General features: G+C 41.9%; 1 protein-coding gene across 2 annotated transcripts in view; it reads left to right on the top strand.

The window, feature by feature from the left end:
* LOC112564650 (dynein heavy chain domain-containing protein 1-like) overlaps positions 1 to 12,812 on the top strand; it is an 84,641-nt gene that overhangs the window by 68,734 nt on the left and 3,095 nt on the right. For both annotated transcript variants that reach the window (XM_025239608.1, XM_025239607.1), the window contains 7 exons: positions 945 to 1,159; positions 2,417 to 2,594; positions 2,986 to 3,110; positions 3,592 to 3,882; positions 4,283 to 4,443; positions 4,813 to 5,037; positions 5,631 to 5,957. In XM_025239608.1, the coding sequence (XP_025095393.1) occupies positions 945 to 1,159; positions 2,417 to 2,594; positions 2,986 to 3,110; positions 3,592 to 3,882; positions 4,283 to 4,443; positions 4,813 to 4,912 (1,070 nt within the window). In that variant the 3' untranslated portion in view covers positions 4,913 to 5,037; positions 5,631 to 5,957. The remainder of the gene's footprint in view (positions 1 to 944; positions 1,160 to 2,416; positions 2,595 to 2,985; positions 3,111 to 3,591; positions 3,883 to 4,282; positions 4,444 to 4,812; positions 5,038 to 5,630; positions 5,958 to 12,812) is intronic.

Genomic DNA, 12,812 nt, shown 5'->3' with positions numbered 1-12,812 from the left:
TCAGTTGAATATCAGTGGAATTTTTTTATATTCCAAAATTATATGAAACTATTGATAGTGACATGCAGGGCAAGAGTTGATTACTGTAATTAAATGTGTGGACTTGTTTCATAGCATGTCTCCTGGAAGATGATAAAAGCACCAATAAGAAGCTTAAGCTTAAGGTGGTCATTTCAAAGATAGGTTTTGCTGGCTCAAAATTTTCAAGGGCTTTTGAGAGAAAACAAGTACAACACAAACATTGCAATTATCTTGAGGGCTGTGCCATTTTAGCTTTTATGTTGATATAAATATGTCATCCTGTCTTATCTAACTGCTTTATAATATGAGGGACAACAATATTTTGTTTTGCAACCTACATCTGTAGTGTTTACGATTATCTCTTCTGTAGTATGTACTATCTTATCTTTCATGTAAGGATGTAGAAAATGCTAAGGTAGATTGTAGTCAGATTGAGATTTCCAGACAAAGTTCAATCTGTCATCACTCTGTATGTGAGAGAGAGAGACACGCACATGAGCGCACAGACTAAAGCATCTACTCCTGCACACAATGCCTTCCACATCTGTGCTGATGGCCTTCACCACATGGGCACGAAGTGGTCTTCTTGTTTTGAAACCAGCGTCAATGATTTTACCTTTGATATGGTGGATGAAGCACTCTTTCAATTAACTTTATTTCTATTCTGCTGTACTTTGTGCTCTTATGTTTGTGTATTCATAAAGATGCCACACTGAAAAAAAGTGTGTTTGTGCACCTGTAAGTAAAGGGCTTTGAGTGTCACCGATGCTGGAGAAAGGTGATGTATAAATGTGCTAATTATTATTTTCTTACACAATCATTCCTTCCCTACCAGTTTGGTGCTCTAGTAAATAAGCAAGTGCTAATTTTGAAAGTTCATACCTTAAGTCTTAGTAGTTAGGATCTTTTTGATTTTGTCAAAGGCCAGCCTTACATTAGTCCTGTTCATGAGGTGAAACGGCTGGCTCGAGAGGTTGGCATGGAGGGCAAGGTTCGCATCATGAACTTTGGAGTAAGATCACAAGAATTGGAGGTGCGGCAGGCGCTGGATGACTGCATCCATGGAGGCAACTGGCTTCTTCTTCAAAACTATCATCTGACCACAGAACTGGACCCACAGTTATTTATCATGCTGAAGGTTTGTTTTCTGATGATAACTTGCTGTTGATACTTGTGCAGTCTTGTATGCTCGTGGTCAGCAACTGGAAAAGATTGTCTAAAGATAAGCATCTTAAATAAGGAGACTGCAGTAACTGAATGACAAAATACAAAGCAGATTTTATGAAAGCATTTTTCAGGCAGTGCTCAGAGTTATAGCTTCATCATGTGCAATGATGTTATGTTTTGCGAGTTGAAAGCAGCCCCGTGCGTCTGTGTCATATCCCTAAAACACAATAAATCATCTTCATAGACTTGTAAAACTGCCAGAAAAATTGTTGACTATCTATACCAGGGGTGGGCAATTAATTTTCCCAAGGGGCCCGATGAGAAACTGGAATGGTTCTAGAGGGCCGGATGAGAAACTGGGATGGTTCTAGAGGGCCGGACTAATATAGTTAACTCAGTTTTATCCAATACTGTATATATAGTATATTTACTGGTGGGCGGCCAGCGGGCGGGCCGGTCAGAGACAGGAGGCGGGCCGGATGCGGCCCGCGGGCCGGCGTTTGCCCAGGTCTGATCTATACTTTCAAAAATAGATCGGGCTAAATTTACACTACATATTAAGAGTAGCACAGCTGAGGAAAAAAAGAGAAAATTTGGTGCAAAGGAAATGTTTCTTTTGTGTCTTGTTATAAAAGAATGGTTTGTCCGTTTGCTTTTGTTATTTTACTAAGTCTTTCTAGATTTCTAACCAGACAAATGAAAAGTACAATTTTAAACCCACATGAAAAATAATCTGTGCTTGGATAAGAGCTGTCCAACAGAGAGGATCTCAGTCACGGCAGTTATTAGATACTAAGTCATACATAGATTTTCAAAGGAGATTTTATGTAGAAACCAAATCAGCTATTTATGATCTTCCCATTCACATCTGACCATGAGCATGAAGCTTGATCATGCATCATGGTTAGAGTTTGAAAGCAAAGGGTTTCTTTGACCTTACTTCCTCATGGCCATACCCCAGACATGGTTAAACCACCCAAGTTTACTGCCCCTAAAGACACTAGGCTATGAGGCTGCTTATCTGTTGCCTTCTTTTTAGTTATTTTGATGTGGATAGTTCTGTCTGTTATATGTGTAATCGGAATTTCTCACCATTCAGCACTGAGAAGTGGTGCATGGGGCATAGCATTATTACATCACTTCTCATGAAGCTAGTGGTGAGGATGAAGAATACTTATTGTGTGCATGTGTGAATAAACTCAGTTGTATATTATTTTCTTATGTCCAGGATCTCATCTATGCTCAGTGGACAGAAGAGGAATTGCAAGGTGAAAAAGCTGATGTGAGTGAGGATCATAGTCTTGTCACACGTTCTCGGCCATCGACTCATCTCAGGTGTAGCCATATTCATCCAGCCTTTCGTCTCTGGGTCACCACTTCTGCTAATGCTCGGCATATCATCCCTGGTATGTGCAGTGTTTAATATACACAAGAATGTAATCAACAGACTTTCTTTCTTCTCAGCAATGTTTCCCTAAGTTTGCTACATATGTCTGTAGTGATTGCTTTTCACAAAACTTCTCCTGGAAGATTTATTTCTCGAAGCACCAAAGTGAGTAAGGGTATTTTGAGCATCTGTGAAATCTGGCAAGAGAGAGCAGCAAGCAATGTTTAGCACTCAGTGGTATTGAACGGAAGCTTATAAGTACATTTATTTTATTACATTCTTGGTGTGCAAAATGTGTACCACCAAGTCATCTGACTTGCATCATTAGCAAGACTTGTATTCTGAATCTTTACGCAAAACCTTATCTGTGAAGGGATCAGTCTAGGCAGATTTATTTGGGATGTTTGCAGGCATTTTGATACAGCATGGCCTGCGTGTGACTTGCGAGACAACAGCAAACTTCCATAGTACTCTGCAGAAGACCTATCGATCAGCTACTTTTCTTTTGAGCAAACTGACTCCTGTTGATGAAGAAGTGAGCAATTAAATCAAGCAGAACCCAGTGTTCTGTCCAGATGTTCTTTATAAATTTATTTTGAGATTTTGATCATAATTTAAATCACATGACTTTGTTTTCTTTTGTTATTCATTTTCGACATCACTTTGTGCATAGATTTGCATCGTCTTAACGAAATGTAGAGAATTGAAAACTAAAATACTTTTAAACATAATTGAAACAAACTGCCATTTTAGGATATTTTAGGAGAGTTTAGCACAATTAGCACACTTGAAATCGTTTAATATTTGGCACAGATATGTAAAATGAAACCGTAAAAAGGTATTTGTGTGGGTTTCAGAAGAGAGTTTATTATTTAAGGAAAAATTTAATTGAAAACAATATGTGAATATTGCTTACTTTTAAATAAACATAGAAGAATTTTTAAAAGTAGGACTGGAATATGTATTTAGAAGTTTAATTTATTCCTTTTGCTTATAGTGAATGAATTATTGTTCAGTCTGTAGAGCGCCTCACCCGAGTGATGCCTTTGGCACTGCTTCATGCACTGCTGCTTCATCAGTCCTACTTTGGCCAGTATGCCTTTGCCCAACCTTACTTCTGGACATTGAGTGATCTTGGTCTGGCTATAGAAGTCTTCAGACTCATGATGTTACCATCTAACTCCCCCAGCCAGGTTGCTGACCTCATTGCAACTGTGTATGCTAATCATTGCACTGACTCTGGTGATGTCACTGTAGTACATGCCTTGGTACAGGATCTGGTCATGCAGACAACTTGCCCCGAACAGGTCAGCAGATTTGTGCAACAGAAGAAAGTGAAAGTTTAACTGGTTCATTTTCTAAATTCCGGTGGGGATGATGTGATCCTATGGTAGTAGGCAGTATTTTAGATAAATGGTTAAAAAATGTGTTTGTAATGTATAGGATGACCTTGTACAGATTGAATTTTTAGTAACTTAATAAACAATCTCTTTAAGGGAAGCTTCTCAGCAATTTATAGAACTTGGAATTTTTTCCTAGTGACATCAGATTGACTTTAGCTTAATTAGCTGAAACACCTTACCCTTTGTTTGGTTGATGCAATTCAGAATAGCATATAGGTTTATTTCTTTTGGCTAAGGTAAAAGAAATTAGCAGATGAACATGTGCACACACAAACACATACACATGTATACTTCATGTTTGTAGATCTCAGGAGGGTGTGCAGGACAGCTGCTACGTAAACTTCTGCAGGCTGGACAGGTGCGTCACTCCTTGAAGCGTATTCTTGATGTTATTGAGGACACATCAGCACGCACATTTTCTCTGCCTGAACAGGCTCAGCACAAACTGGTGATCTCTAACAGTCGGTAAGTCATCCTGCAATGTCCTTTAGATCCCTAAAAACAAGATAACTTAATAAAGATAATAGATTACACATCTTTCCCTTCCCTAAGAAGGATAAAAATAATACAGATAATATACATGGAAAAAGAGTCACATTAGTGAGTTGTGGATATTTGGTAGAAAGGAAGAATAGTGAGATTCTATTTAAGACAATTTTTTAATGAGACTTGACTGGATTTTTTTAATATAGTAAATTATATAGTAAAAGTTACTTTTTAGACCCTAAATTATAGTATAAAATAGATGCAGTAATTTTGTAGGGAAACATTGTTTGTTGTTGTAAATATCTTGCTTATTTTTGGTCCACACTGATTCTTTCTGGCCTGTGGCAGAATCATTTTGAGTGACTTGGTGCAAGTGACTGGTGCCCCTGAACTGCTGCTGCACGTGCGTTTGTCAGCCACCAAAGTGGTTGGGAGCCACAAGTCATGATTTCACAGATGCTTGCCATGGTGGCAGCATGTCCTTCCTTGCAACCTTGTGACCAGCACCAGATCATGCCTCTGGACCAGTTCTTGCAGATGGAACTGGAGGGCTACAGGAAACTTCTGGAACTGGTAAAATTATGACATTTGTCTATATGGCCTTAAAATGGTGAAAATCTGACATTTGGACTAGCTGTTGAAGATTTTGTTGGGTTACTTGTTGCAAAGTGTGTTTGAACTATAAGATCAGCTTGTCACAATAAGTTCTGCAATTCTCTTGTTCTATACAGAGCACATTATGGTCACAATCATATAAATGGTAAAGTGTAGCAAAAAGCAGTTTTTTACCTCTACCTTTCCTGCTTGAAAAGTGTGTTATTGTGAAACCCTAGAACTGTGATGAAAGAAATTTTATGTTTTTAGCTTTAATAAAAGGTTTAGAATATACAAATTGATGTGAAGTATGTTAGGTAGATAAACAATCTTTGTTTTAGTTTGAGTTTTAGGTACTTCCCATACTTAAGTACGGAGTTATCTCTTGAGGGGAAGAGGAAATTGGAACCATCCCCAACCCCTAGTCCCCAAAAATATAGATCTGGAATAGACTTCTTGATGCTTATAGCTTTCCAGATTTGCTTTCGTTGTTTCTGAATGATGAAATAACTTTTAAAAGCTAGGTGAAATGCATTCATTGTGCTAAAGTTCTTTCGTGTTTTGATCAACAGATCCAGAGTGATCTATTGCTGCTTCAACGCCATATCAGGGGAGAGCTGTCCATCACACACAGTCTGCAGGAGGTACTGGACTCACTCTGTGCTGATCACATTCCACGTCAATGGTTGACCCAAACATTTGCTACTTGTCAGCATGTCAGTCAGTGGGTGGCAGGCATCGCTGAACGTGTACATTATGTACAGAAATGTTTTATCAGCCATCCTGCAAGCTTTTGGCTTCCTGCGTTTTTAAGACCAGACCGTTTGTTCCCAGCTGTAGCACAGACTTATGCCAAACAAAACTTCAGAGTTGTCAATGAGATTACTCTGGACTTTCAGGTATGTAGACTTGCTTTACTAGCAATTATTTTACTAGCAATTATTTTGGAGACATACTTCTTGATGGAATATTGTGCATTTATAAATGCTTGCATTAGATAATATTGTTTTTTTCTAATCAGTTTATTTTGTCCCTGGGTAGAGCAGGGGTCATGAAACAAAATCACTGATCAAATATGTTTTATATTTATTCTAATGCTCATTGTTAATTGTCTCATTGATTGTTACAAACCCCCATATATTTGGTGGTACATTTATTGACCTAGAAATTGAGGAAGGACAATAAAGATCAAAATCACGGAATATATTACATCAGGATATTGTCATGCAAAGTCTAAACCTCGCACCAGACGATCACGTAATTAAGGATGCAAAGTTAAGGGTAGATAATCTGTGCACGCTTAGATTCCCCCTTGTGTATCAGGTTATTTCCCTTCATACATGTCTCCCTACGGTGTTGCCAGGGTAAACAGAAACGATATCTTTGAAACTACATTCTAGCTCCGCTATCCCCTTCTGCGCAAAACTTCCTATTAAAAGAATGCATTTTGTACACGCCTCTGCAATGCCTTATGGAATATGGTTAGTGTTTTTGAATAACATATGTTTCTATGTGCGAAGTTCGTTAAAAAAAGAATTCGTCTAAAGAAGGGCATGGTCACAGTGAACTAAAACATGTTCACTCCCTGTGAAAAGGATTGTTTCTGACAGTGTTGGGATGATTGAGAGTTAATTGCACTTGTCACTGAAGACCATGTAAAATCCTATGACTCTAGATGCACGCAGACAAAAAACAAAAACTAAAAAACACACGCACCAACATGTGCACATTGGCATCAGCGCGCGCGACATAACCGTCATACTTTCGTCACGTGTGAGTCAGACGACGTGGCATGCAGGTAAAAAGGTTGTTTACTTCCTCACACCCCGCGTTCGCTGCCCGTTCTTTACCTGTTCTTTTGGCGCTGTTTGAGGCATTGTCACTCCCGGTGTTCCCCTCCCTCTCAACCACCTCTGCTAGAATGGAAAACGCGCGGATGAAGCGGAGCTACAGAAATTGTTGGCAGGTGCTCGTAGCACTGCGTTGCTCATTAGTGCCGCTGACAGCCTGGCGCGTCTTTTAGTCGGTGTGCAGGTTCGGGTGCCACGTGGTTTGAACAGTGCCAACATCAGGTTGCGATGACGATTGACACCGCCACTTGCGCGCATTCCGGCGCAGTTTTCTTGCTTCTAAGAGTGGGTTGGGTTACATTTTCTTTCTTACCACCGTCATACGCAGAGCAGGCGAGCGAGCAAGATAGAAAGAGAGGGTGCGCGCGCGCGTGCGTACGTGCATGCGTGCAAAAGAGAGTGAGCTCAACAAAATACATCTGTGTGTGCATACACATGCGATCATCATTTTAAGATGTACAAGTTGTTTCGTTTCTATTTCATTTCCATCATTTCCTGCAGAAGAGCGTCTATAGAGCCATATATTCATCACACGCAAAGTTGTTGGCACGTGCATTTCCCGCGGACAATTCCATTCCGTTCACTGGGGGGAGGAATAGCCTGGTACATTGTATACCTGTAGCAGCGGGCAAGATTTACAGAAAAAAAGAGGTATAGAGTAGGGTGAGGAGGAAAGGAGGGCTCGAAAGTGAGGTACAGAGGGCAGAGAGAGTCTGCCTTCGAGAAACGCTTGAAAGTCTTTCCCCATTAATAGTCTTAGAGAGCCGCACCGCACATGATACTGGTAGAACCTACAAAAGTCAAAGTAAACGGAGAAAAGATCATCCTTTGGTCAACTAGAGGGTACTTTTGCGTTTCAAGATAACAAAAAAACTGTTTTTATTTTTCACATTTTACCCAGCAAAGACTACAGTAGTCAGCCGTGAACTTTCCGTTGAGTTAGCTCACAGATAGGTTTTAAAGTTCGCCTTTCAATTATCTCCGACTTTTAGCGTTGTCTTAATTGATGTCAAAGAATACGAAACGAGGCCTATCCGACGGGGAGAGGGGTGGTAAATTATATATTCAAGTGTTCGTTTCTTGAACGCAGTTACTCGGTCCACTTAACCATTCGCTGACCTGCTGGATAATGTGCTTGTAATTTATCTAGAAATGTTCTAGCAGTTCAAGTGCATGCACTCACATTATCAGGTTATTCAAAAGTTTATTTATTTTTTGTTTGCCTGGCACCGCTGGCTATACTTCATATTCCTGCCATCCTGAAACTGGTGCCAGAAAATCTCCAGTGGTACGTGGCAGGTGGGTGTCATTTCTTCACTTGAGACCTCGGTATCCTTTATACTTTTTTTTCTTCTCGCCGCTGGAACTTTCACTTTTAGTGAGTGCACATATTAAGTGCTACCGGCAAACAATCTTAACCAATGGGGATATTTATCAAAAGTCAAGCAAAAAAATTTTCAGTTTGACGAGTGGGCTTAAATGCTGAATGTACAGCAGCAGCACGTTAAAACTTTGTCACACTTTCGTCCGTATTTACCTGCTTAAGAATAGCCTAAACGGGTACGTCAGTTAGCGTGATCGTGAAGTGCACACGAACATGCACAATAACGCGAGTAACAACCTGAAACATGGAGTCGATCAACGTTTATCGAAGACCGAACTGACAATGTAATTCCTACTAATTAAAAAAAAAAGTTTGGCATTATGAATGGGTAAATTCGTGTCATTTCCTAAACTATTACCATTTACATCGTTAATATATATCCTTATGCCACCTCTTCAGTTTATCTTGGGTGTATTACGTTAATATGATCACACTCAGTCGCAGTATTGTTAGGAAAGCGAAACCAGATAGGGTTCAAGGGCTTGTAAGACCATCAACTCTCATGTAGCGGGTGTAGGAAAGCTGAGTTGACTGCCCTCCACCGCGCTTCCAGAGCTGCACGGATTACGTCAACTTGTTGAACCTTTCGCGATTTTGGGAAGAGAACGCTCCTCTACCTAGATATGTGAGAGTGCTGTTCGCCTTTCAAACTCTTTTGCTTGTTGATATTTTCTGAAATCACTTGTCCCTCGCGTTAAACAGAGGTGTGTGTGTGATGTTCGAGCGTTTCACCCTCTGAATAAGGGTCTCAGCTAAGAACAGGAGGAATGGTGCGACTCAGCATTGTTGAAGACCACGGCTGTTTGCTCGAGGGAGTGTGGCGCTGACAAATAAGACGATAAAAACTCGATGCAGACCGCACGCACTCACACTTTCAGCTCCTGGCGCTATCCACTGTTCCAATCCCGCGTATTTTGGTTTTGTTTTGTTTATTTTTCCTCTTTATTGTTATTTTTTCTCCTCTGTAAGGAACGGACGTCAGATTTAAAGGCATCAAACGATTTGAAACGCAGTTTTATCCGTTGGTTTAGGTGGATTTATTCTTTAATAATAAAGCGTGTATGGAAAAATGGCTGTGTAACATGACGCTGTCTCTCGCCTTTTCACCACCCCACCCACCCTGCAAACAGAGAGAGCGAGAGCACGTGCATGCATTTTACACCCCGATGTGTTAGAACTCGATCCGCCGGCATTACGTGCGCCGAAATGGCACTGTCAGCAAGAGGCGGCTATGATGTGGTGCGGTGCAGTGGCAAAGGTGGTGAGCAGCGATCGAGAGCGGTGGTCGTGCGTGAGGCGGGCACCAAGGATGGTAAGGAATGCTGCGCGCGTGGTAGGGCCGGCGAACAGGAGCTGCAGCAGCAGCAACAGCAACGCGCGCAGCTTCACTTCATCCACCTGCTGCATGCACTCGTCATGGATGAACCTGCGCCTCCCTCCGCCCACCTAGCACGTGCCGACACTCTACACCCGCGCTTTAGGTTCCCGTTGGTTCCGCAAACAAACTGATGTGTGTCAAGACTTTTGGTTCGCAGTTTGTTCTCACTCCGGTGCGTGCCCTCCATCATCTTTGGCACGTGTCACTCTGACATCTGCAAGTGAAACGACTGGGGTGAGGAGTGTGCAACGTAAGCATTGCTCTTGACCAGATGGTGACAAACAGCTCGCCACTGACTTCTCTTGCTTTACCTACACTTACGTCATGCAAGAGAGAGAGAGAAACACAAATTTGCACACCCTTTACTTCATGCATGCACACGCAATTATAAAAATAAAGAATACATCCGCAAATAGTGCGCGTGCCTGTACATAAAACGGTCCTGTATGTGTTGATAGTTATCATTATTATGAAGATAGGTTCATAAAACAATTGAAGACATGCAGACTTGGGGGAGGGGGACAAAAACAATTTTCTAATTTTAAGAGACGAACGATTTTGTTTCATTATCTTTTAGATGAGAACCTTCCGTTCTGTATATATAGGACAAAGCAAAAAGACTGCGCTATTGCCGTCTGATGTAGCGCTCAAGGCACTTGTTTGCAAACAGCATACCGGGTAGTTTCTTTCTTCTGCAGCGCGCGAGGCCCCACTTCTACCCCACTTCTACCCCTTTTCCTTATCCCCTGTAAACATCGATCGCACGGCAACCGGACGCGGGCTGGCACATCGGAAATGTGTTTCAGGGTCACACTTTCTAGGTCAACTGTTCCGTTCGCAAGAATTACGGGGGATGGCTCGGGTAAGAGAGCAAAGGTGGCGGATGGGCCATCCAAGTTTGTGGTTGAGACACCTTCCCTTGCCAGGTCATAGGAGCATGCAGGTATCGTTGAGTGCAGATAGAGAGAGAGAACAAGCGAGCAGTAGAGAGAGCCAGTTCGTGGCGGAAGGCAAGATGCCTGTAGTTTCCCTCAAATCTGACATCCTCTGTGATAGTGTCATTGTTACTGTATATGAGCTGGGGATAAAAGTTCGCCTCTGGTAAACAGTCGCACTTGGATGACTTACATCTGTATTTTTTTCTTGTTTGAACCTGAAACTATATCAAAAGATGAATTAAAGTTTCAGGAGATACTATGATAATACTGGCCTTCTGTGTGATGTTGTTGTTGTTGTTGTTGACATGTTTTGTGTGTTTCAATGCGAGAATTGCGTCATCCCTGACGGGGGGGGGGGAACGGCCGGTCGAAGTTGCGTCACGTTTGACGTCAGTTCTATTCACACTACAAAGTTTCGGCCATTCGGGTCACACTGAAACTTTTCACCTCAGAATGTTCTACACTTTCCACTCACAAAGTGTTTGTCAATATGTTCCTGCAAAAAAAAAAAAAAAAAATGCAATCTGAATTTATACTTATGGTCGTCATCGTAATTTTACGACACACATGACCCATTTTAGGGGTCAAACTTTTGTCACTGGCTCATAATAATAATAAGAAGAAGTCGATTTGTAATGCGCAGGTATCCATTCCGAAGAATGCTCATTGCGCAGAAAAAAAAACAAAAGAAGAAAAAATAAAGTGAACAAATATATAAAACACATGCATTCAATATGTTTTTTATTACATGTGATGGCGAGTTGCTAGGCATTGGTTCCCAGAAGTAACAGCCCGTCGCTGGGTGCGACGAATTTCTCCGCGATCTCGGACGAACTCGTTCCCACTCCTCTTTCACAGTCTATCTCAATCGGCTCATTTTTTCTAGAAGGTGCTATAAAGTATTAACCTTGAAATCTCAGATAAGACAAAGTCACGGAGGAATTTTGGAAACAGATTCGAAAATCTTCAGCTTCAAGCGGAAAGTGTGAGTTATTTGGACAGGATTTACACTCCTAGTGGTCCAAATATATGAGAGCAGCAGTTGCCTTTTACTGCTGTTGAAAAAGCGTGAAGCGAGTTGTTCGCAAAGGTCCGCGTACAATGAAGACAGTAGCAGCGTCGAAAAAAACAGGACAAATAGCTACACAACAGGCATCCACTTTTCGTACTGCCTGCGTCTGTGACAAAAACTTCTGTTTTGTGCTTGCATGCGCGCGCTTGTGTGTTTGATATTTCCGAGTCACCAAAGATCAGAGATAGCAGATATGGTACTCGGAGTCCCAGGAAGGATGTGGGGTGGGTGCAGTGGGAGAGGCGAAATCTCCAGCCAACACACTATACGAGGGCTGCCTTGGTTTTTAAAAGGAATGGTTCGCTGTAACAAAGTAGCCAAGGCATTTTTCTGCCCAGTAGAGCAAAAACAGCCCCGTCGGTCCCGGCTTCTCATGCCAGGAGTTGAATACCCAGTCTCTCTCTGGTTGAGTGACCGAGCTGACACATCTTTTTTTTTTCTGTCTTACCGGCCCTTTCCTACAAACTCTCCCTCTTTTACCCTGCTGTTTTATCTTATATCATGTCTATACCGTTCTTTCTTTTGTCTTCCTTTTCCAGTCACGTTTTATTTTCCATTACTATATCTTCTCTGTGGCCTCTTTTAAGGCCCCATTCGTTTGGTGTGAACGCTGACTCGTGTCCGACGAGGAGGATGAGATCCTGGAAGCTGAGGTCCCTGATAGGATGCGGCCTCTCGTACCAAGACATGTATTTGGCCCGGACGTCTATATTGGTTGGTGTGGCCCTCGTGCAGTTGGGAGGATAAGTTTTCTTTGTTCAGTGAAGACGAAGTAAGAGGAAGTGTGCGAAAGTCTGCTGAAGGGACCTAACCCAGCTTTCTAGTAGTGGCGCAAAGTCGGTCGTGGCGCTCTCGTCACTTTACGATAACTATGGGTCATCAGGTATTTCCTCAATCAAACGTCTTCGCACTGGGCGATTTCTGGTTCAGTGCGGAACGAAGAAGGCCTCTGAGGCCATTTGCCGTAAGAATGGAAAACGGTTCATTGTCCTGCCTTGCTGAAATGTTGGAGCTGGGCATTAAAGGCTGGAGTTTCACCGTCCGGCAAGAAAAGAATGGACTCCATTCAAGCTACATGCCATTCTTCCCAGTCTGTCGGAGCGCCCTCTTGGATGTCTTGTTCGGCGGGAGG

The sequence above is a fragment of the Pomacea canaliculata genome, linkage group LG5, assembly GCF_003073045.1.
Source record: "Pomacea canaliculata isolate SZHN2017 linkage group LG5, ASM307304v1, whole genome shotgun sequence".
Classification (NCBI taxonomy): domain Eukaryota; kingdom Metazoa; phylum Mollusca; class Gastropoda; order Architaenioglossa; family Ampullariidae; genus Pomacea; species Pomacea canaliculata.
This window is presented reverse-complemented; position numbering and strand designations above follow the sequence as displayed.